Below are 23,759 nucleotides of genomic sequence, written 5' to 3'. Positions count from 1 at the left end.
GCCTCCTTCTTATTCCTGAGCTCTACCCATATTGTCTTGCTGCCTGAACCCTCTGAGGTGTCCTCCCTCAATACAGCTGTGATGTTCTCCTTGACCAGTAATGCAACTCCCCTACCCCTTTTACATCCCCCTATATCCTGCCTGAAGCATCTAAATCCTGGAATGTTTAGCTGCCAATTCTGCCCCCCTTTCAACCAAGTCTCTGTGATAGCAACAACATCGTAGTTCCAACTACTAATCTGTTTTACCTGTTAAACTCCTTGTGTTGAAACAAATGCACTTTAGACCACCAGTCCCGCTGCGTTCAACAACTACTCCATGCCTACTCTTCCTCTTAATCTCACTGGCCTTTTACACTGTAGAGATTCTAGATTCTATGGATTCTATTAAAATCCCCTGACCAGAACGCACAACAGTTTGTTAACATGAAGGGGTTCCACTCACTTAATGTGCAGTTGGTGAGCAACTACCGGATGTACATCATGTATGTGTGTGCCCGACACCAAGGTACCGTGCATGACAGTTTTACACTGAGGAGCTTGGACATTCCCAAAGTATTCGAGGAACAGCCCAGGATGCAGGGATGGTTCATGGGGTACCTGCTCAGGATTTGGCTGATGATGCAGTGCAAAAGCCACTCACCGAGGTGGAGACCGATTACAATGAGACCCATGCTGTCACCCGGTCAATCATGGAACGGTGTATTGAGCGCCTCAAGATGCAGTTCCAGTGTCTGGACCATCCTGACGGGCTCTCCAGTACAGCCCCCTCAATGTGTCCCACATAGAGGTAGTCTGCTGTGTGCTTCACAACTTGGTGCAACAGCAGGGAGACTTTTTGGAGGAGGAGGTAGAGGGCGACTAACCTGGTGTTACTGGGGAAGAGACAGCCCAGAAGGATGTGAAGGAGGAGGACGAGGCTGATGAACAACCAGGTGACGGATGACAAGCAGTGGCAAAGGTCTGGCATGCCAGGGTAGTGAGGGAGACCCTCATCGCTACCAAGTTCACCAACTAGGGAGCATGTGGTATTATAGGTGTAATGGAACTACAGGTGGAAACCACCCACCCCCCAAACTCCCAGCCCTCCATCACCAGACCCACCACCCCTCCCTTAATAACCCTTGTTTTTATCCTGCACCATGGTAACACCAGGGCAATGGGCCTAGGTAGGCCATGTTAGCGAGTTATTGTTGCAAGCAGAAGGCTGATTATGACTCGCTATGTGCCAAACTGTGATGGTGTCCTGTTGCAAACAAATCTGACTCCTAACTGAGCTCTGCATGTATGCTGGCACCCCCTTGGGCCTGCAGTCACTTTCCAAAGAGAACTGAGGGACTGCTGTGTGTTCTGTTTCACAGAGACATGGCTCATTCCTGCTTCATCAGACTGTGCCGGACAACCAGATGGCTTCTCAATCCACAGCGGCCTCAGGCAAGAGTAGGGAAGTTGGGGCCTGCCTTCTAATTAACACTTCATGGTACCTAGTCATTGCTACACTGGTGAGTTTCTGCTCCCTGGACCTAGAACACTTGACACTAAAATGCTGCCCCTAATACCTTCCATGAGAGTATCCTCTCTTATCCTGACAGCAATTTACATCCCACCCTATGCAGACGTGAAGACCACACTGGACAAAACACACACCACACCTAATAGCCTTGAGACGAAACATCTTGAGGCCCTGTTCGTCGTTGCGGGGGACTTCAATCAGATCAAACTCGAATGTTCTACCAAGATATTACCAACACACCTCCTGTACCACTAGAGGCCCAAACGTTCGAGACCACTGCTACACAAATATCAAAAATGCCTACTGCTCTATTGCCCATCCACACTTCGGCAAATCAGAATAAAAGGCTGAGCTCTTGCTCACAGCTTGCAAGCAAAAACTGAAACGGGATATTCCATCAAAGAACGCTGTGCAATGTTGGTCTGAGGAATCTAATGATCTTCTATAGGACTGCTTTGAGTCAGTAGACTGGTCAGTGTTTAAAAAAATCTGCAATCAGTCTGAACAAGTACGGCACTACAGTAACTGACTTCATCAGTAAGTTGTAGAAGATTATGTGGTAAAGAAGCAAATCCGCGAGTTTCCGGAACGGAATCCATGGATGAACGGGGATATCCATTGCCTCCTGAAGTTCAAGTCAGGCGACACTGACCTATACAAAAAAGCTAGATACAATCTAAGGAGATCCATCAAAGATGCCAAAAGACAGTATCAGACCAAGCTAAAGTCCCAGGCTAGCCACACAGACTCCCGCCGACTATGGCAAGTTCTGCAAGACGTAACAGGCTACAAGATGAATTAATTGGTTAAAATTGCCAGCTCCAATGCACCCCTCCATGATAGCTCAAAACATTCTATGCCCGTTTTGAGCAAGAGGTTGGAGAGAGCATGCCCTCCATCACGGAAGCCTCGGATGAACCTGTATCCAAGGTCCCCATTGGCGATGTCAGAGCAGCCTTCTCAAAAGTCGACCCATGGAAAACAACTGGAGTAGATGGGTACCCAGCCGAGCACTCAGATCCTGTGCAAACCAGCTAGCGAGGATATTTGCAGACATCTTCAACCTCGCTTTACGCCAATCCGAGGTTCCTACCTGCTTCAAGCAGATGACCATCATCCCAGTACCAAAGAAAAGCCAGGCAGCGTGCCTTAATGACTGTCATCTGGTGGCTCTGACAGTCATCATTATGAAGTGTTTGGAAAGGTTCGTCATAGCACAAATCAATTTCTGCCCTCGCAGACTGCCTAGATCCACTTAGTTTACCTACTGCCGCAACAGGTCCAAAGCAGACACCATCTCCCCAGCTCTACACTCAACCCTGGAACACCTAGATAACAAAGAGACCTATGTCAGACTCCTATTCATAGACTACAGTTCAGCCTTTAACACCATTCCTATGAGACTCATCTTCAAACTTTGAGGTCTGGGCTCGGCTCCACCCTCTGCAACTGGATCCTAGACTTCCTAACCCATAGACTGCAGCTGGTAAAGACAAGTGACAACACCTCCATGATCATCCTCAAGACTGGTGCTCCACAAGGCTCTGCCCTTATTATACTCCTTATACATCTTTGACTATGGCCAAATTCCCCTCCAACTCGATTTTCGAGTTTGCTGATGACACCACCGTTGTGGGTTGGATCTCAAACAATGACGAGACACAGCACAAGAAGAAGATAGATAATTTGGTGAACGGTGCGATGAGCAAGTCATAGAGGAAAAGGGGGAATGGGAGCCAGTCATCGGGGACAGTCATCCCAAAAATGGATCAGAGACTGTCCTGTTTTCATGCTTGTCCTGGATTTAAAATTTTTTTAATAATATCACCCTCGAAGCTTTAATTTGTCTCCCTGCAGATCTTACCTGACTGGCTGAGGTTTTCTTGCATTTTCTGTTTTTGTTCCAGAATCAAGTTCACGTGACAACAACCCTCCTAGAAATTTGACTACAAGAAACCTCAGTCTATTGAGAATCCTTCACTTTACAAATCCTGCACACTAGACATAAACCATCAAAAGAATCGAAGAAAGTTCTGACTTGACATTGAGATAATTACGATCTGTTACTATATATTCATTAGTATCTCATCTTTCTGAGGGAGAGAGTGGGTTTGAAACAGATGGATGAAATGTGTTATTTTTTGGGTAAGTGATTGAGAATAATTAATCTAATTTATTTTTAAACTCTCAAAAAGCTTGCTACCAGAATTAACTAATCATGTCCCATACTCTAAGGGTGACAAAACACCCAGTTATCTGATTATGGGCAGCAAGGGAACCACAAATTGTATTTGTGATAGAATTCCAATGACAGTAACCTCTTTAGTTTTGTCTTTTGTACTCACATACTCATAGAGTCATAGAGGTTTATAGCATAGAAACAAGCCCTTTGGCCTAACTTGTCCATGCTGCCCTTTTTTTTCAAACCCCTAAGCTAATCCCAATTGCCTGCATTTGGACCACATCCCTCTATACCTGTCTTAACCATGTAATTTTCTAAATGCTTTTTAAAAAACAACATTGTACCCGCCTCTACTACTACCTCTGGCAGCTTGTTCCAGGTACTCTCCACCCTGTGTGTGAAAAAATTGCCCCCCTGGACACTTTTGTATCTCTCCCCCTCACCTTAAACCCATGCCCTCTAGTTTAAGACTCCCCTACTTTTGAGAAAAGATATTGACTATCTAGCTAATCTGTGCCCCCTCATTATTTTATAGAGCTCTAAGATCACTCCTCATCCTCCTACGCTCCAGAGAAAAAAGTCCTAGTTTATCTAGCCTCTCCTTTATAAGCCAAACCATCAAGTCCTGATAGCATCCTAGTAAATCTTTTCTGCACTCTTTCTAGTTTAATAATATCCTTTCTATAATAGGGACCAGAACTGCACACAGTACTCCAGGTGTGGCCTTAACAATGTCTTGTACAACTTCAACAACATGTCCCATTTCCTGTATTCAACAATCTGACCAATGAAACCAAGTATGTCGAATGCCTTCTTCACCACTCTGTCAATGAGCTATGAACATGTATCCTTAGATCTCTTTGTTCTGTAATTCTCCCCAACACCTTACCATTAACTGAATATTTCTTACCTTGGTTCAATCTACCAAAATTTATCACCTCGCAATTGTGTAAATTAAATTCCATCTGCCATTCGTCAGCCCGCTGGCCCAATTGATCAAGATCCCATTGCAATTGAAGAAAACTTTCTTCACTGTCCACTATGCCACCAATCTTGGTGTCATCTGCAAACTTACTAACTATGCCTTCTATATTCTCATCCAAATCATGAATATAAATGACAAATGACACTGGACTCAGCAATGATCCCTGAGGTACACTGCTGGTCATAAGCCTCCAGTTTGAAAAGCAACCGTCTTCAACCACCCTCTGGTTTCTGTCAAAAAAACAAATTTTGTATCCATTTAGATACCTCACCCTGGATCCCGTGAGATTTAACCGTATGCAACAACCTACCTTGCTAAAGTCCATGTAGACAACATCAACTGCGCTGTCCTCATCTACCTTCTTGGTTACCCCTTCAAAAAACTCAATCAAATTTGTGAGACATGATTTTCCACTCACAAAGCCATGCTGACTGTCCCTAATCAGTCCTTGTGTATCTAAATGCCTGTAGATCTTGTCTCTCAAAATACCTCCCAACAACTTACCCACCACAGATGTGAGGCTCACTGGCCTGTAGTTCCCAGGCTTTTCCCTGCAGCCCTTTTTAAACAAAGGCACAACATTTGCCACTCTCCAATCTTCAGGTACCTCACCTGTGATTATCAATGATTCAATTATCTTGGTTAGGGAATCCGCAATTTTCTCCCTAGCTTCCCACAGTGTCCTAGGATACACTTCATCAGGTCCTAGGAATTTATCTACCTTGATGTGCTTTAAAACTTCCAGCACCACCTCCTCTGTAATATGTACACCCCTCATGTTAATTGGGGGAGTCTGTGGAAAGGCAAAGGGACATCTGGTAAGTCGCAGGCTTTCAAAAGTGTGTTAACCAGGGTTCAGGGTAAACACCTTCCTCTTAGAGTGAAGGCCAAAGCTAGCAGAAATAGGGAACCCTGGATGACTCGGGATATTGAGGCCCTGGTCAAGAAGAAGAAAGAGGCACATGACATCCATAGCTAGGATCAAGTGAATCCCTTGAAGAGTACAGTGGGTGTATCACTATTTATTTCCCCAAGTTCCCTGACATCCATGCTTTTCTCAACAGTAACTACTGATGAAAAATATTCATTTAGGATCTCACCCATCTCTTGTGGATCTGCACATAGATGACCTTGTTGATCCTTAAGAGGCCCTACTCTCTCCCTTGTTACTCTTTTGCCCTTTATGTATTTGTAGAAGCTTTTTGGATTCTCCTTTGCCTTATCTGCCAAAACGATCTTGTTTCTCCTTTTTGCCCTCCTGATTTCTCTCAACTCTACTCCTATACCCCCTGTACTCTTCAAGGGATTCACTTGATCCTAGCTGCCTATGCATGTCTTTGTTGTTCTTGACCAGGGCCTCAATATCCCGAGTCATCCAGGGTTCCCTACTTCTGCCAGCCTTGCCCTTCACTCTAAGAGGAATGTGTTTACCCTGAACCCTGGCTAACACACTTTTGAAAGCCTGTCACTTACCAGATGTCCCTTTGCCTTCCCACAGACTCTCCAATTAAGATACTGGCCCTCAATTTTATTAAAAATAAAGATGCTCCTGGGCTTCCTCATTCTGACAGTTTCTTAAGTAACAACCAAAATCATGGCTGCCAGTGACAGGTTTGCAGAGGTTTGGCATGATGTGAAATTAATTCATTCTGTTTGTATTGTGTTGCTTGTGCTGCTCAACATGCATAGTGTGTAGCGTTGAGTTTGACACTTTTTGGAATTTCCATGCATGTCTGACGCTGTTCCTAATATGTATCCTACCTTCTTAATTGAGCCACTTTAAGCCATCTGGCTTCATGATGATAGAAGAGTGAGGGGATATTAGGCCATGTACTTCATATTACAGTGAAAATTAGTTCTGCTGCTTTCAAGTAGCCCACAACACCTCACGAGTTTATCAAGTTTAATCCCCTAGATTTTTTACTTATTCTGTTCATTTAGCAATGCCACAAAGGATGATGGAGCAGTGTGAATCCGGAACTTGGTTTCCATGAAGATTGTGTGGTGGTCTTTTATACCAGTGTTGTTATAGGGAAATGCAACTGTGACAAGTAGATTGGTGTGTCTGAAATTGTGAATATTATTCCCTCACGTTAGTTGTGTCACCGTCTGCTGTGAAAGTCTTGTCTGGCAGCTACATCTTCAGGATTTTACAGGCTCAATTGGTGTTTGTATTGCTGAGCCAATCTTGGATGCCTGTACTTCAGTCAGTTCTTCCTATAAGTGATGTTTAGACATGGAAAAATGATGAGCATTCATCTACTGAGGGAGGATGGCGTGTAGTAATTGCTGACAGGTTTTCTTGTTCATGTTTGACCTGAAAACCCGAGTCATGAAATTCAGAGTTAGTGTTGTGAACTTCCCTAGCCTCTATAAGTGGGATTTTTACTCACTCAAAGCCCAATCACTCATAGTCAAAATTGAGTTCTGTTATCATTCACCCCTAGTGAGACAGGACATAAGCAAGGATGGCTATAGAGGAGTCTGAACACTTTTGAAAAGAACTGAATTCAAATTCTTAAAATGGCATTTGAACTTGCATTCTGCTGGATTATTCATCCAGACCTCTGGGCTCCAGGACTAATAATACAACCATATTGCTACCTTGCCCAGCAGACAATGCTAATGATTTCAGCCACTCAACCAGGAAAAGAATCATGAGCATACAGTATAAAAGCCAGCAAACTCGGTACTTATAACTCAGGGAGAGGAATTTACACCACTTGTTAGAAAATCTCGGGTGTTAAAGGCCTTTTGCTTTGCAAGAATGAAACACAAGTAGTAATTATTGTGCTCATATTGCAATGAAGAAAGCAATTTATTTAAAAAAAAACTGGGAACCATTAATCTTTCTGTTCAAATACGTGCAAGTATTGTTACAAGTCAGATCGGATACTTCAAGCTTGCCTAACCTGTAACGTTTTAAGTTAAATTAAGCTGGGATAAGCATGAGGTATTTCACTTCAGGTGTGATTCAGCTGACCCACGAGGAGCTTTTATCAAAAACAAAGTTTAATTAAGAATATTGTTGACATGTAGAGTAAGACAATTACAAACTAGAATCACAACAACTATGATAATATATAACTCTTCAGGAAATATCTGTAATGTATTCCAACCAAAGCCAATATCCAATACACAAAACCCTCCAAATAAACACAGTACAGCATAGGTTAATGCCCACTTGTTATAGGAATCCCGCCTCCTGGTTGAATGTTGAAAATCCCTTGGGAAAAACTCAGAAGGATTGTAGTTGAAACTGTTTCCCAAAACACAGCTTCTTTAAGGCAGAACCAAACAAAGACAAAAAAAGGGAGAGAGAGACTGCTTCTTAGCTTGCTGCTAAACTGCTTCCCAAAATGAAACTAAGTGCCAAAGGGAAAAAAACCCTATCATCTGACTGCCACAAATGAAACTGAAAGCCTTGTCACCTGATTGCCACAGCTTAGCTCCTCCCCCATGACATCGCTAAAGCAGTAGGTTGCATGATTTGAAAAAATACTTCCTTAAACTATGACAGTATGTAGACCATCTAAATTCAAATCCAAATAGTGAAATAAATAGGTACTTAGAATCATTTTCAAAGCTTAAAGGTTGCCATCAGCATGATAAATTCAACAAGGTAACTGAAAACATTTAAAGGAAACTAGGTTACCTATATGTTGATTATGTAACTTGCTTTGTCAGAAATATATTTTTGAACCTGAATATGGACAAAGAACAGTATAGCACAGGAACAGGCCTTTTGGCCCCCCCAAGCCTACACTGATCACGTTTACCTATCTAACCAACCACTTATATCTCTGTCCCCCATTTGTTCATATGCCCATCAAGATAAGTCTTAAATGTGGCTAATGTAACTGCCTCAACCAACTCACTTGACAGTGCATTTCAGGCCCCCACAACCCTCTGTGTAAAAAAAACTTCCCCCTGTGCATCTCCACTGAAATTTTCTCCCCTTATCTTGAACTTGTGTCCCCTTGTAATTGTCATTTCTGTCCTGGGAAAAAGCTTCCTACTGTTCTCATAATTTTATAAACTTCTATCAGGTCGTCCCTCAGCCTCCATTTTTCCAGTTTATTCAATCTCATTTGTTTCAGCATCTGAAGCAGCTTGATTTTTGGATCGGTTTGGATTTTCTATTCATTTTGGTTCTTACTCACAGAAAGATTTTTAGTTAATAATAAGAGAAATGCTAAAATTATGCTTCTGTAATTAAGTTTATCCTCTTAAATCATTCTTATTGGATTTATCTTAGGTAAATTGGAGAACTGTTTTCTGGGGCCTTGGCTTGCAGTTTATATTTGGACTCTTCATTTTGAGAACAGAAGCAGGACTCACTGCTTTTAAATGGCTAGGAAAACAAGTGGAGGTATGTGGGCAATCAGGAATTCTTTGAAAAAAAACATTGCACTCAAATATCTATCAAATAACAGTTGATGTGCAAATCATTGTTTTTGACAAGTAAGAGGATAGGTTATTTTATGCTATATCATATACGATAAAAAGTCTGACAACACCAGGTTTAAGTCCAACCGCTTTATTTGATAGTACACTCACTAGCTTTTGGGGTTAGTCCCTTCGCCAGGTGAATGACTGTTCACCTGACGAAGGGACTAACCCCGAAAGCTAGTGAGTGTACTATCAAATAAATCGGTTGGACTTAAACCTGGTGTTGTCAGACTTTTTACTGTGTTTACCCCAGTCCAACGCCAGCATATCCACATCATATCATATACAACACAGGAGCTATGATTTATTTTTAATGTAAAGTTCAAATAGAGATTTAACAATATTTTTAAAATCTAAATTCTGTAATTATGTTCTTATTTTTGTGTAAAGTATAACAAATGTTTTGAGCTTTTTGAAGTCTAGGATCCAGTGACCCAGTGGACAATGGTGGGAAAGGTACCCCTATGTAGCTGAGTAGGTGGTCTGTGGAAATATTGAGTGGAGTTGATGATATGGCCGAATAGTATTGGGAGAATAATCCATGGATAGGGTAGCACTTGATGTGGGTGAAACATTGGAAATTGGAATTACTATATGTGCACTGTATATGATATTGAAGGTGAAGCTTGTAGGATAAGGTTTGCAATTAGCTACTAAGAAGAGTATTGTACTCACATTTGTGGTCACAATGTGGAAGCTAGATGCAAGTTATTTAAGTCCAGAAATTGTACAGCCATTCCAGCAGACTTCCACCTGAATATGCCTGGTCCCTGTTTCAAAGCAGAATTTTCAGGATGATCTTGCGGTGGCAGGACTGTCATTCATACCCACAAAGCCATAAAAATGAAGGAAAGGCAGTACTTTATGATTCTTTTTTGGGAATCCCACTCCCAGTCGCCTTATCAGGTCCCAGTGCATCAGCTGTGCAGGTATATCTGGTCTCAGCATGTACGCTCCCGAAGCCATGGAAATTCGACCTATCCAACACTCTGATTGAATCTGTGGTCTAGATTCCATTTTCTCGATGGGAGGACTTTTGTCGGAAAAGTCAGGTTTATTTTGTGAGAAGAGGAACCCAAGTTATTTGCTTGTGGCATTTCTTGTTGTCTTGGCAGGAATGTGTGTCCATTCAAACTGCTAACAGTAAGGAAGAGGAAGAGTGGCCTTGCATTTGCTGGTGACAGTTTTATTATTATTTTCAGGGATATGGGTGTTTCTGATGAGGTCAGTATTTGTTGTACATCCCTATTTGCCCTTGAACTGGGTGGTTTGCTAGAACAGGAATTGCTCTGGAGAGGGTGCAGAGGGGATTTAGAGAAATATTTCCATAGCTTGAAATTTGCAGCTATGAGGAGATATTGGATAGACTAGAGTTGTTTTTCTTAGAACAGCGGAGGTTAAAGGGTGACCTAAATGAGGTTTATAGAATTATAAGGGGCCTAGAAAGGAAAGACTTGTTTCCCTGGAAGGGTTGATTACCAGGGAGCATAGGTTTAAGATGATTGGTAAAAGGATTAGAGAGAACATGAAGAAAAATCTTTTCATCCAGAGGGTGATGGTGGGCATTGGGAATTCACTGCTTAAACTGGTGATTGAGGCTGAAATTCTCAACTCATTTAAAAGCTAGCTGGATCTGCATCTGAAGTGCTGTAACCTGCAAGGCTACAGAATAGGTGCTGGAAAATAGGATTAAAAGAAGCAGCTAGTTTATTTTCTCTTTTTTTGACTGGTTCAGACACAATAGGCAGAAGGCTTCTTTCTGCTCTGTAATGTAACTTTTTTATATAGTTTTATTTCTGAGGACATTTAAGAGTCAGGCACATTGTGAGGCTGGAGTCACTAGTAAGCCAGACCAAGTAAGAGTGGCAAAATTAAGGGTGGCTCCTCCTTGACATTGATGGTTTTGTAGGTATGGATGTCAGCTCTGTCACCACAAGATCATCTTGAAAACTTTGCTTTGAAGCAGAGACTTAGCTAACCAATGGTAGCTGAGTTTACAACCATATCAGGAAACATCCATAGATTTATATGGTGAACACTTACCAGAATGGCTTTTTGCAACAATTTATGATGGCTGCAATGGTCCCCATGACTGATACTAGTTTTATATTCCAGATATTTAATTAAATTTTGAAAATTGAAACTACTAGTTGCTTTTGTGGGATTTGTCTCTAGAGCCTTTGCATGGGCCTCAGGATTATTAGTGGAGTGACATTACCATTACACCATCTCACTTCACATAGGTGTGCTGGTGCAACCTTGAATTTTTATAAGGGCATCCAGGCAGCAATGTGAGCAGCTAAGGTACATTACCTTATCATCCTCCTTGTCTTATCTCATGCCCCTCCAATTCATCTGAGGAGAATTTGAGCTCTTCACCTTGTTCTTCCCCCAGATCCAAACCTTGATAATCATATGCTGGAATTGAAGTGGGCGAGGGGCAGACAATGGAAAGGTCTGTTGACTTTGGGTGAGAATTTCGGGTCTCGCTGGAGCAATGCCACAAAATCCCGCCCATAGAGTTATACAGCACAGAAACAGGCCCTTCAGCCCACTGTGTCTGTGCTGACCATCAGCACTTATCTTAATCCCATTTTCCAGCACTTGGCCCTTGACCTTCTATGCTCTAATGTATCATCTAAATGCTTCTTAAATGTTGTGAGGGTTCCCACCTCTACTACCCTTAAGACAGTGAGTGTTACTCACAATAAATGGCAGTGGTGGAAGAATCAATCCAAACTGGATTTTAGGTTCAAGCTGGTTTATTGTAAAATAACTCCTTAACTGCTCATCTACAAGAAACTTACCCAAGTGTTCCAGCTGTCTCAATTTGTAAGACAATTAATGTCAAATGTTTAACTAGCAATTCCATTAACAAGGTAATTGTCATACACTGTGCTTACCAGTACATTGGCAGCAGGTTCCAGATTCCCACCATCACCCACTGGGTGAAAAAAAAATTCCTTACATCTCCTCTAAATGCCCTGCCCCTTACCTTAAATCTATGCTCCCTAGTTATTAATTCTACTACTCAGGGGAAATGTTTCTTCAGATCCATCTTGTCTATATTGCTCATAATTTTGAACAACTCAATGAAGTATTGTTCCCCTACTCCCCCTCCCACTTCCAACCCTTCTCTGCTCTAAGAAAACCAACCCCAGCCTTCCTTCATAGGTGAAACACTCTAGCCAAGGCAACGTCCTGGTAAGTCTCCTCTACACCTTTTCTATCACACCTTTCCTATAATGTGGCAACCAACACTACATTATAATACTTTAACAGCGGGCTAATGAGTGCTTTATACAGCTCTATCCTTGCTCTTATCTTCAGTGCTTTGGCTAATGAAGGCAAGTATCCCAACCTTCTGTTGGGTCCCTTCATTCGTTTGAACAGATGAGGGAACAGCACTTTTAAAATGGTTTTCTTTAATTGGATCAAACTTAAAAAGGTTAACATGACAGAAGAAAATGTGAACTTGGAGACTTCTCAGCCAGGCCCTGTGCTGAACTTAAACACACTGAATTGAAATGGATTTAGAAACAACTGAATACACACACTCTGAAACCAAAACATATTTCAACCCTTACCTTGTCACCGGAAGTGTTTTTCACAGGCTGCCTCCATCTAGAAAAACAATCCTTGCAGTAGCTGTTGTGGGAGTGTTGTTTGCCTGCATTGTAAAGCCTTCAGGAATGCAGTCAACTTTTAGCTAAGCTTTAGCTTCTGATTCTACATGTAGTCAAGTCAACAGTCAATTGTTAAACTTAACAAAGTTACTTGCATAGCAGAAATATCTTAAAATGAAGTTTTGGCAATAAACTGAAGCAAACAGGGCTAAGCATATACAGGATGTCTCATCTTGTTAACCACCTTCTCCGCCTGTCCTGCTGCCTTCAGGAATCTTTGGACATACATCCTCAGGTCCCTTCAGTCCTCTGTATTTCCTAGTGTCTTAGCATTCATTGTATATTCCCTTACCTCGTTAATCCTCCCAAAATGCATCACCTCATGCTTTTCAGGATTAAATTCTATTTGCCACTGTTCAAGCCCATCCATTTTGCCCTGTAATCTAAGGCTTTCCTTCTCATTCTCTTATCTATTAAGAACCTCTTAATCCTTTAGTGTCTCCCTCTTCCCTTCTCACTTCCCTGTTCTCCACGCCCCTAACCTCCACCCTATCTTTCCCTTAGAGTGTCCCTCACCCTCTTCCAAGTTTCTCTCACTCCTCCGCAGCGCAATGATGATTGAACTTTCCTCGGCTATTTGCAGGGTTTTGAAGATGACTTCATCCGCTGTCCCTGTGTAATTTGAATCTTGCTACTATCTGACGTCATGTTAAGTATACTTCACTATGCCAATTCCATGGGTTGTGCCTTCTGTGAGGTGCATCTTTCAGGTAGTCTGATTTTTTTTTACTGAACTCCTGTTTGCTAGACCTCTCTGGTCATCTCTAAACTACTGCCTTCTCTTTCACTCCTCCTCCTCCTGCTCCACAACTACAAATCTTTGACCTGCAGCTGTGGCTGGTACTATCTGCCATCCTTATATGATCTGGCCTGCATGTGACTCCAGTCACATGTGGTTGACTGTCAACTGCCCTCTGAAGTGGCCTAGCAAGCCATTCAGTTTTATCGATCGCTACAAAATCTCAACAAAAAATGAAATTGGACAGACCACCTGGCATCGATATAAACACCAGAAAAGACAGCAGCAAAACAAACAGCCCTGTCGACCCTTCAGAGTCCTCCTTATTAACATCTGAGGGCTAGTGCCAAAATTGGGAGAGCTATCCCACAGATTAGTCAAGCAACAGCCTGACATAGTCATTCTCACAAAATCATGCTGTAGAGATAGCACCCCAGACACTAGCATTACCATCACTGGATATGTCCTGACACACTGGCAGGACAGACCTAGCAGACGTGGTGGCACAGTGGTTTACAGCCAGGAGGGAGTTGCCTTGGGAGTCCTCAACATCGACTCTGGACCCCATGAAATCTCATGGCTTCATGGAAACCCCTCATTGGTTACCACGTACCATCCTTCTTTGGCTGATGAATCAATACACCTCCATGTTGAGCAATACTTGGAGGAAGCACTGTGGGTGGCAAGGGTGCAAAATGTACCCTGGGTGAGGTACACCAAGAGTGGCTCGGCAGCAGCACTACTGATTGAGCTGGTTGGGTCTTAAAGGATATAACTGCTAGACTGGGTGTGCAGCAGGTAGTGAAGGAACCAACAGGAGGAAAAACCATACTTGATCTCATCCTTACCAATCTGCTGGCTGCAGATGCATCTGTCCATGACAGTATCGGTAAGAGTGATCACCACATAGTCCTCATGGAGGCGAAGTCTCGCCTTCACGTTGAGAATAATTCCATCGTGTTGTGTGGCACTATCACTGTGCTAAATGGGACAGACTTCAAACTGATCTAGCAGCTCAAGATAGGGCATCCATGAGGTGCTGTGGACCATCAACAGCAGCAGAACTGTACTCCCATCAATCTGCAACCTCATGGCATGGCATATCCCTCACTCAACCATTACCATCAAGCAGGGGATCAACTCTGGTTCAATAGAGATTGCAAGAGGACATGCTAGGAGCAGCACCAGGCATTCCTAAAAATTAAGTGTCAACCTGGTGAAGCTACCAAACAGGACTACTTGCATGCCAAACGGCAAAATCAGCGAGCGATAGACGGAGCTAAGCGATCCCACAACCAATGGATCAAATCCAAGCTCTGCAGTCCTTCCAAATCCAGTCGTGTTTGGTGATGGACAATTAGACAACTCACTGGAGGAGGCTCCACAAATATGCCCATCCTCAAAGATGGAGGAGCCCAGCATATCAGTGCAAAAGATAAGGTGAAGCATTTGCAGCAATCTTCAGCCAGAAGTGCCGAGTGGGTGATCCATCTCGGTCTCCTCTAAAGGTCCTCAGCTTCTCAGATGCCAGTCTCCAGTCAATTCGATTCACTCCACCTGATATCAAGAAACTGTTGGAGGCACTGGATACTGCAAAGACTCTGATAACATTCCGGCAATAGTACTGAAGACTTGTGCTCCAGAATTTGATGCTCCCTAGCCAGCCTCTTCCAGCTCAGTTACAACACTGGCATCTACCCAGCAATGTGGCAAAAAGCCCAGGTGTGTCCTGTACGCAAAAGTAGGGCGAATCCAATCCAGCCAATTACCGCCAAGTCAGTCTACTCTTGATAGAGTCATAGAGGTTTACAGCATGAAAACAGGCCTTTCGGCCCAACTTGTCCATGTCATCTTTTTTATTTAAACAACTAAGCGAGTCCCAATTGCCTGCGCTTGCCAGATATCCCTCGATAGCTATGCTACTCATATTATTGTCTAAATGCCTTTTAAAAGACAAAATTATACCCGCCTCTACTACTACCTCTGGCAGCTTATTCCACACACTCTCCATCCTCTGTGTGAAAAAATTGCCTTTCTCGACACTTTTGTATCTCTCCCCTCTCACCTTAAACCAATGCCTCCTAGTTTTAGAACCGTCTACCGTTGGGAAAAGATATTGACTATCTAGCTGATCTATGGCACTCATTATTTTATAGACCTCTATAAGATCACCTCTCAGCCTCCTACACTCCAGAAAAAAAAGTCCCAGTCTATCCAGCCTCTCCTTATAACTCAAACCATCAAGTCCTGGTAGCATCCTAGTAAATTTTTTCTGCACTCTTTCTAGTTTAATAATATCCTTTCTACAATAGGGTGACCAGAACTGTACACTGTATTCCAAGTGTGGCCTTAACAATGTCTTGTACAACTTCAACAAGACGTCCCAATTCCTGTATTCAATGTTTGACCTATGAAACCAAGCATGTCAAATGCCTTCTTCACCACTCTGTCTACCTGTGACTCCACTTTCAATGAGTTATGAATATGTACCCCTAGATCTCTCCCCAACTTCCTACCATTAACTGAGTAAGTCCTGCCCTGGTTCAATTGAACAAAATGCATCATCTCTCATTTATCTAAATTAAACTCCATCTGCCATTGGTCAGCTCACTGGCCCAATTGATCAAGATCCCTTTGCAATCCGAGATAACGTTCTGTACTGTCCACTATCCCATCAATCTTGGTATCATTTGCAAACTTACTAACCATGCGTCCTAAATTCTTTTCCGAATCATTGATATAAATGACAAATAACAGTGGATCCAACACCGATCCCTGAGGCACACAGCTGATCACAGGCCTCCAGTTTGATCATTAGTTAAGTGATGGAAGGGGGTCATCGATAGTGCTATCAAGCAGCACCTGCTCAGCAATAATCTGCCCAGTGACGTCGAGTTTGTGTTTCATCAGGGTCACTCAGCTCCTGACCTCATTACAGCCTTGGTTCAAACATGGATGAAAGAGTTGAATTCCAGAGGTGAGGTGAGAGTAACAGTCCTTGACATAAAAGCCACATTTGACCAAGTGTGGCATCAAGGAGCGCTAGCCAAACTGGAATCAATGGGTATCAGGGGGCAAATACTCCATTGGTTCGAGTCAGAACTGGTACGTAGGAAGATAGTTGTGGTTGTGGAGGGTCAGTCATCCGAGCTGCAGGACATCTCTGCATGAGTCTCTCAGTGTAGTAACCTAGGTGCAACAATCTTCAGCTGCATCATCAATAATGTTCCCTCAGTGATAAGGTCAGAAATGGGGATGTTTGCCGATGATTGCACAATGTTCAGCACCATTCGCGACTTCTCAAATACTGAAACAGTCCATGTTCAAATGCAATTAGATCTGGACAATATCCAGGCTTGGACTGACAAGTGGCAGGTAACATTTGTGCCATTCAGATGTCAGGCAATGACCATCACCAATAAGGGACACTCTAACTACCACCCCTTGACATTCAACGGTGTTTCTATCACTGAATCCCCCACTGTAAACATCCTTGAGGTTATCATTGACCAGAAACTCAACTGGACTCACCACATAAACACAGTGACTCCGAGAGCAGGTCAGAGGCTAGGAATACTGCGATGAGTAACTCACCTCCTGACTCTCCAAAGCCTATCCACTATCTACAAGGCACAAGTCAAGAGTGTGATGAAATACTCTGCACTTGCCTGGATGGGTGCAGCTCCAACAACACTCAAGAAGCTTGACACCATCTAGGAGAAAACAGCCTGCTTGATTGGCACCACACCTACAGACATTCGGTCTCTCCACCACTGGCACTCAATAGCAGCAGTATGTACTATCTACAAGATGCACTGCAGCAATTCATCAAAGATCTTTAGACAGCACTTTCCAAACCCACGACCACTTACATCTAGAAGGACAAGGGTAGCAGATACATGGGAATGCCTGCAAGTTCCCCTCCAAGGCACTCACCATCCTGACTTGGAAATATATTACTGTTCCTTCATAGTCGCTGGGTCAAAATCCTGGAATTCCCCCCCTATTCACCAAGCATGCCGAATGCCTTCTTCACCACTCTGTCTACCTGTGACTCCACTTTCAATGAGTTATGAACATATACTTCTAGATCTCTCCCCATCTCCCTATGATTAACTGAGTAAGTCCTGCCCTGGTTCACTCTACTAAAATGCATCACCTCGCATTTATCTAAATTAAACTTCATTTGCCATTGGTCAGCCCACTGGCCCAATTGATCAAGATCCCTTTGCAATCCAAGATAACCTTCTCTATGCCACCAATCTTAGTGTTATCTGCAAACTTGCTAACCATGCCTCCAAAATTCTTTTCCAAATCGTTAATATAAATGACAGTTGTGGGTCAACCCACAGCACATGGACTGCAGCAATTCAAGAAGGCAGCTCACCTCCTCAAGGGCAACTAGGAATGGACAATTAATGCTGGCCAACCAGCCACGCCCAAATCCCACAAATGAATAGAAAAGGCAACTGAGAAAGATGTGGAGTTGATGGAGAGGAGGATGAGACAGGAGGAGGTATGATAGGTTGGCAGGGTCGGTGGGGGGCGGTGGTTTACGTTGTCAGTCCATGAAGGATAATTGGCAGGTTGGGGGTTGAGGGAATAGTTAGGGAGGGCGGTAGTTGGGAGTTTGTGGGGAGGGGCAGTCTGGGTTGGAAGGATAATTATGGGGGTTTGGACAGTGATTATGGGGGTGGGGCCAGGAGATTTGTTGAGAAGAGGGTTATTCTAGGGGTGGGAGGGCAGGGGTGTAGTCGGGGCTCCAATAAGAGTCTGGAAAAGGTTAGTAGTATAGTTACCCAGTAATTAGAAGTAGTTTTAGTACTTCTAACTTTTCTCTGGTAACTATTTTGCTAGTATCCAATTTAAATTGGAATATCAGATGGTTCCCAAAGCAGGATAATTACCCATCGGAAGTTTAAACACCTTGGCACTTTCTCCAGTGCTTCAGTGTATTTTTGTTGTACAGAAATCCAGAACCACTCAATACTTAGTATGGTCAACTGAATGCTGTATATAAATCTATCATTACCTCCTTACTATGTAATATTTCTTCAGAAATGAACTACAGACTTTTTGTGGCCTTAACAATTAATATTGTTATTTTTACTAATTAAAGTATTTGCACTCTCAAGTTTCCTTGCTCCACTACACCATATAATAACTGATCTTGAAATGAATAAGACTTCCTTATTCCTTCTATAAAAATAAACAATATGCAAATATTGACATTAATCCTCCTCTCACCTCCCTCAAACATACAAGGGAAGGAGAGGGTGGGATGTACTTCAAAAATAAAGTAACAACATATTCTCACTTCACCAGATATGCAAGTTGCCCTTTTATTTTGGAAGTTGGATACTTGAACATGTTTAAAAAAGCCTCACAATGCCATTTAGAAGCCTGATTTAATTCTTCTGTTGGCAAATGCTTCTTTGAGCCAGTGGAGCAGAAGTACTGTCCCCAGTCTCCAGGAAAGGTTTGGCCTCCCTTCTGCTAATCGTGGCGTCTGCTTCACTCCCATGATGGTTGACTTCCATCTCTTCGTTTATTCCTCCCATGATGCTGACAACTCATCTCCAAGCACCAATCTCTGCTACCTTCTATCATATGATGGCTCTTTCTCCCAGTCTCCCAAGATTTGATCTTTTTCATGCTCCATCCCTCCATGTTTCTCTTCAGTGATTGCTGGGACTGTCACTGCTGTTTTTTCTTGGATTTCAGCTGGCCTTTTTGACTGAATGACAGGCATGAACTAGAAAAATGGGCTTTTGAGATTCTGTATTAATTTCAGCAAGTCTTTTACATTCCTAGGTTTTCCCCACACTCCCTTTCAGTTTCCCTGCCTCTCCATAAATATTGTGGCCAATACCTCCAATTCCTCATCTCAAATTATTGATGTATATTGCAAAGAATGGCAATCCGAGCATGGATCCCTGTAGGACACTACTTCCCACTTCCTGCTGATCTACTTTTTTTTGGTTTGTATCATCTTCCAGTCCATTCTGCTATCTTACTCCAATCCCACATATTCCGATCTACATTGCGAGTATTTTATGTGGTACCTCTCAATAGCATTTGCAGAAGTCCATGCGTACCTTTATAAATTGCATTTGTCTAATTATTAATTATTTAAATAATTTAATAATATTGTTTAAACTTCACCTTTTAGAAAACTATGATGACATTTTTATTCTCAATCTCTAAATGTTTTATGTTTAGCAGAGATTATGATATATGATCTACCATTGATGTTAAGCTGAGTGGCCTATAGATTTTGAAGATTGGAATTGTATTGGAATCTCAGTTTCCTGGCAGTGCTCTTTTTTCTATTTTTTATAAATCAGTGGATACAAGTGTTTCTGCCATCAACTTCCTTGTTTTTTGTGAGCACTCCATCTGAAACCAAAGCTCTGTACTTAAATTTGGCTACTATCTCTTTTATTTCTATCTTAAATGCTGTAATATTTCCTAACTCCTTTATTAAAGCCCTAGTGGAAAATTGAGCTTAACATTACAACTTGAACAATTTGTGCCTCAACCTGCATGGAGGGGCAATCAGAGTTGGGTTGCCAGTTTGCTCCTACTTTAGTGCCTTGTAATACTTTTGATTCTGTCTCACCTGATCTTCCAATTTAGGCTGGGCAGGGATTATGTAAGGCAGCATGCTCCTGAGGTCTTCAGTTGAGTGCTGCAGAATCGGTGGCAGGGACTCACTGCCTTTTGTTTACCACACTGGCTACATGAACCAGGTAGGTTTAAAAGTTCAGCCAGAGTGAAGGTAGGTTTTTCAGATAAGTGGTTAGTGGTTAAAATTTTGAGGGGGGTACTGTTCGGGAATTTGGGGGTTGGGGGTGTGGCAAGGGTGGTCAGAGGTAATAAGGGGATTCCGAAAGGGTTGTTGGGTCTGGAAAGATTCTCGAAGGGGTTCGGAAGTAGAAGGGAGTTCCATGGGGCTTAGGATAGGGTGAGGGGGGGGATGGTGTTGTAGAGGTGGGGTGGGGTCGGTGTGAATCTGCACAATAAATAGTTAATCAGAAGCTAGGAGTAGTTTTAATCCTTAACTTTGCTGGATAACTATGGGTGTAAGACAATCAGTGACATCCAAAGTGTGCAATTCAAATTACATTTTCAGATGGTTCCCAGTGCAGGGCAATTGCCCACCGGAATGTTTTTCTTTATGGACAATTGCTGTGCAAACCCTATCTGGGACACCTTGCAGGATGGGGAGGTGTCCCCAACATATCTTTGCAGTACCTCCCAGGTACACTACCCTGGAGCTCGATATTTATATAATGCCTTCAACTGAGTAAAACATCACAGGAGCATTTGCAAACAAAATTTGACAGCAATCCGTGTAAGGAAATATTGGGGCAGATAAGAGGTATTTTTCAAAGAGTGTTTAAAAAGACAGATAAGCAGAGAGGTTTAGAGAGTGACTTCGAGAGGTTTGAGGTTCAGCATGGCTACCAATGGTTGAGCGATTAAAACTGGAATAGAATTTGGGAAATTCATATCCCCGAAGGTGTATAGATGGACAAGTTTATAGAGACGGACTGGACAGGGCCACGGAGGGATTTGAAAATAATGTTGATTATTTTAAAATGGAGACCTGGCTAAATCAAGCACCAATGCAGGGCAATAAACACAAGGGGTAATCAGTGAACATGACTAGGTGCACAAGAAGAAATGTGCAGTCAAGTTTTGGATGATCTTAAGATTATGGAAGTTGGAAGATGGCAGGCCATTTAGAATTCCACTGGAATAATCTGCAGGCAGCAAAAGCATGGATTAGGATTTCAGCAGCAGTTGAGCTGAGGCAGAGGCACATTCAGACAATGTTACTAAAGTGGATGCAGGCCTTATTAGTGATGGCACAGATTTTTTGGAAGCTCATCTCAATCAAATGTGACACCAAAATTGCAGATCGTTTTTTTCAACCTCAGAAATGCAAAGAAATGGGATACAATTGGCAGTTAAAGAATGGAGTTTGTGACAGGAAGTAAAGACAATACCAATGTTTAGTTGGAAAAAAATCCTCGGATTCTGCTGCTCCTGACCTGGAAAGCGGTGTGACAATTTAGAGGTAATGGAGCAGTTGAGCTATATCTATTCAATATCCCTGTCATTTCAGTAGCCTCTGTAAGTTTATCTTGTTCATCCTTTGGTGGACCTATCTCTATCTTAATTCTTCTTATGTTACATAGAAATACTTTGGGGGCGATTCTCCCCAAAAAGTTTGAAGTGCTGAATTGGCAGAAAAACAGGTGTAATCATGATTGTTTTTTCAGTGGGAGTTCAGACTCAAATATTCCACACTGTGCAAGCAGAGGTCACAATCATGAATCTCATTAAAAGCTTGAATGGCGGGGCCTATTCACACCAGAATCTGACAGTTCCGGGCCTCTGCATATGCTCTGAACTGTCAGCCTGCGGTTTGCTGGCCAGCGATTGACTCTTGGATCAGAGGCGGGATGTCCTCTACTCACATCCTTCTAGGAACGTGACTGCCTTCTGGATGGGAGGCAGCGGCACTGTTAGTGTCAGAGCACTACAGAAGAGCACAAAACAACAATTCCGCCAGAAGATGAATGATCTTCTACACGCAGTTGGTATGTCTGCCTCCTGAGGTCTCTCAGTGCACCCACTCACACACCCCTCTCACTCCAAGTTGATCTTTCATCTAGCCGTCTCACAGGTTGCCAACTCCTATCACCAGGTCGTGTTCCCCACACTGCCCGCTCCCCCCCCAAATCCCCATGTTCTCACCCATTAGCTGCTATGCTTCTCACAGTCCCGCTCCCACTCAAGTGTCACTCAAGCCACACCTTATCATATCAGAACTGACAGGAATCCCACCAACACTCTCCCCATCTGTCTCATTGCAGGACAAACTTCACCATAACATGAAGATAAAAGAAAATTATCATGGATGCTGGAATCTGAAATAAAAACAAAAAATGCTGGAAAGTCTCAGCAGGTGACAGCATCTGAGGAGAGAAAATAGAGCTAATGTTTTGAGTCGAGGTAACATTTGTCAGAGCGAAGGTCACTTTTAGCTCTATTCTCTTTCCACAGATGCTGTTAGATCTCCTAAGATTTTGAAGCATAACATTATAAGCAAGCGCAGTCTGGACGAGTCACGTAAGAGCTCATAACCCTCACAACCTTTGTGGAGAGAGCACTTGAGCTGGCCGGGGAAGAGGAAGACTATGCCTGTGCAGAGAGCAAAGTGGGGCATTAGACAAGAGTGAGAATCTGTACGACCTGCAGCCATTCTTTAAGCCTCAAGTGAGTAAACACTGCCCCTTCATTAAGTCCCAATAAAGCACAAATGCCATCTTGCCTTTCAGGGAAATCAGGAGCAACCAGGACCATCCTTGAATAGCTTGGAGACCACAGGAGATTTTTTGCATCCCACCTTAGAAGAGGCACCACAGCTGTTACCAACACTCTCCATCAGTACAGTTACTTGCACCTTGGTGGGATCAAATAGTAGGCAAGCTTCTGGATTACTCACTGGTGAGTACCTCACAGCTGAGGATTTACAGCAGGCAGAGGCAGGGAACTGGCACTTGGAGGGATGACGGAGCTCAGGACTCTGCTGAGTCGCTGACCAATGAAGTGCTCCTGGGTCCAGTCATTCCACGACTGATGGAACTGTAAAGGTAGCCTCGTGAGCATTAGCATCTCTTCTCACACTGCTTGGCCAACTGGAGGAGACCCATTGCCTTCTGAAAAATTGGTACCATCACTCCGATGCAACAAGTGAGTCCACAGTGTGAGCCCTCATTGTGAGTCCACAGTGGAGACCTTGGTGCTTAAGTTGTATTCCATGGTGGGGTATGTCTACTTCATGGGTTCAGCTGATGCCTCCATGGCTGAGGGCATAAGCTCCATAGTGCAGGACTTCAACTGCATGTTGCATGCACGAGTGGGAATCTGTGAATGTCGGCTCCATGGAACAGTGGGACTTCTGCATCTTACTGCAGCTGCCCCTCTATCTCATGGAGGAACACAAATCCCTGGGCAGGCAGTGGGGAGAGGATCAGCAAGAGCACAGCCTTGGAGGTTGAAGAGCTATGCCCATTGTCTGGGTTCTTCCTTCCCCACTGCATAGTCACCCTCGCTGCCCTCTTTGACATCCTCATCCAAGGAGATGTGGCGCACCCCTATCTCCTATTCCGGGTGGTCTACCTCTGC

General features: G+C 43.1%; 1 protein-coding gene across 1 annotated transcript in view; it reads left to right on the top strand.

Moving 5' to 3' along the window:
* The window catches only part of LOC145343538 (solute carrier family 28 member 3-like), a 169,725-nt gene that overhangs the window by 27,232 nt on the left and 118,734 nt on the right, over positions 1-23,759 (top strand). Inside the window, exon 4 of the mRNA XM_080189788.1 lies at positions 8,938-9,051. Within this exon, the coding sequence (XP_080045914.1) occupies positions 8,938-9,051 (114 nt within the window). The remainder of the gene's footprint in view (positions 1-8,937; positions 9,052-23,759) is intronic.

This window comes from Carcharhinus amblyrhynchos, chromosome 5 (assembly GCF_965287045.1).
Source record: "Carcharhinus amblyrhynchos chromosome 5, sCarAmb.v2.hapA, whole genome shotgun sequence".
Classification (NCBI taxonomy): Eukaryota; Metazoa; Chordata; class Chondrichthyes; order Carcharhiniformes; family Carcharhinidae; genus Carcharhinus; species Carcharhinus amblyrhynchos.
The sequence above is the reverse complement of the archived record's forward strand: the minus strand, read 5'-3'. Positions and strand labels throughout refer to the sequence as shown.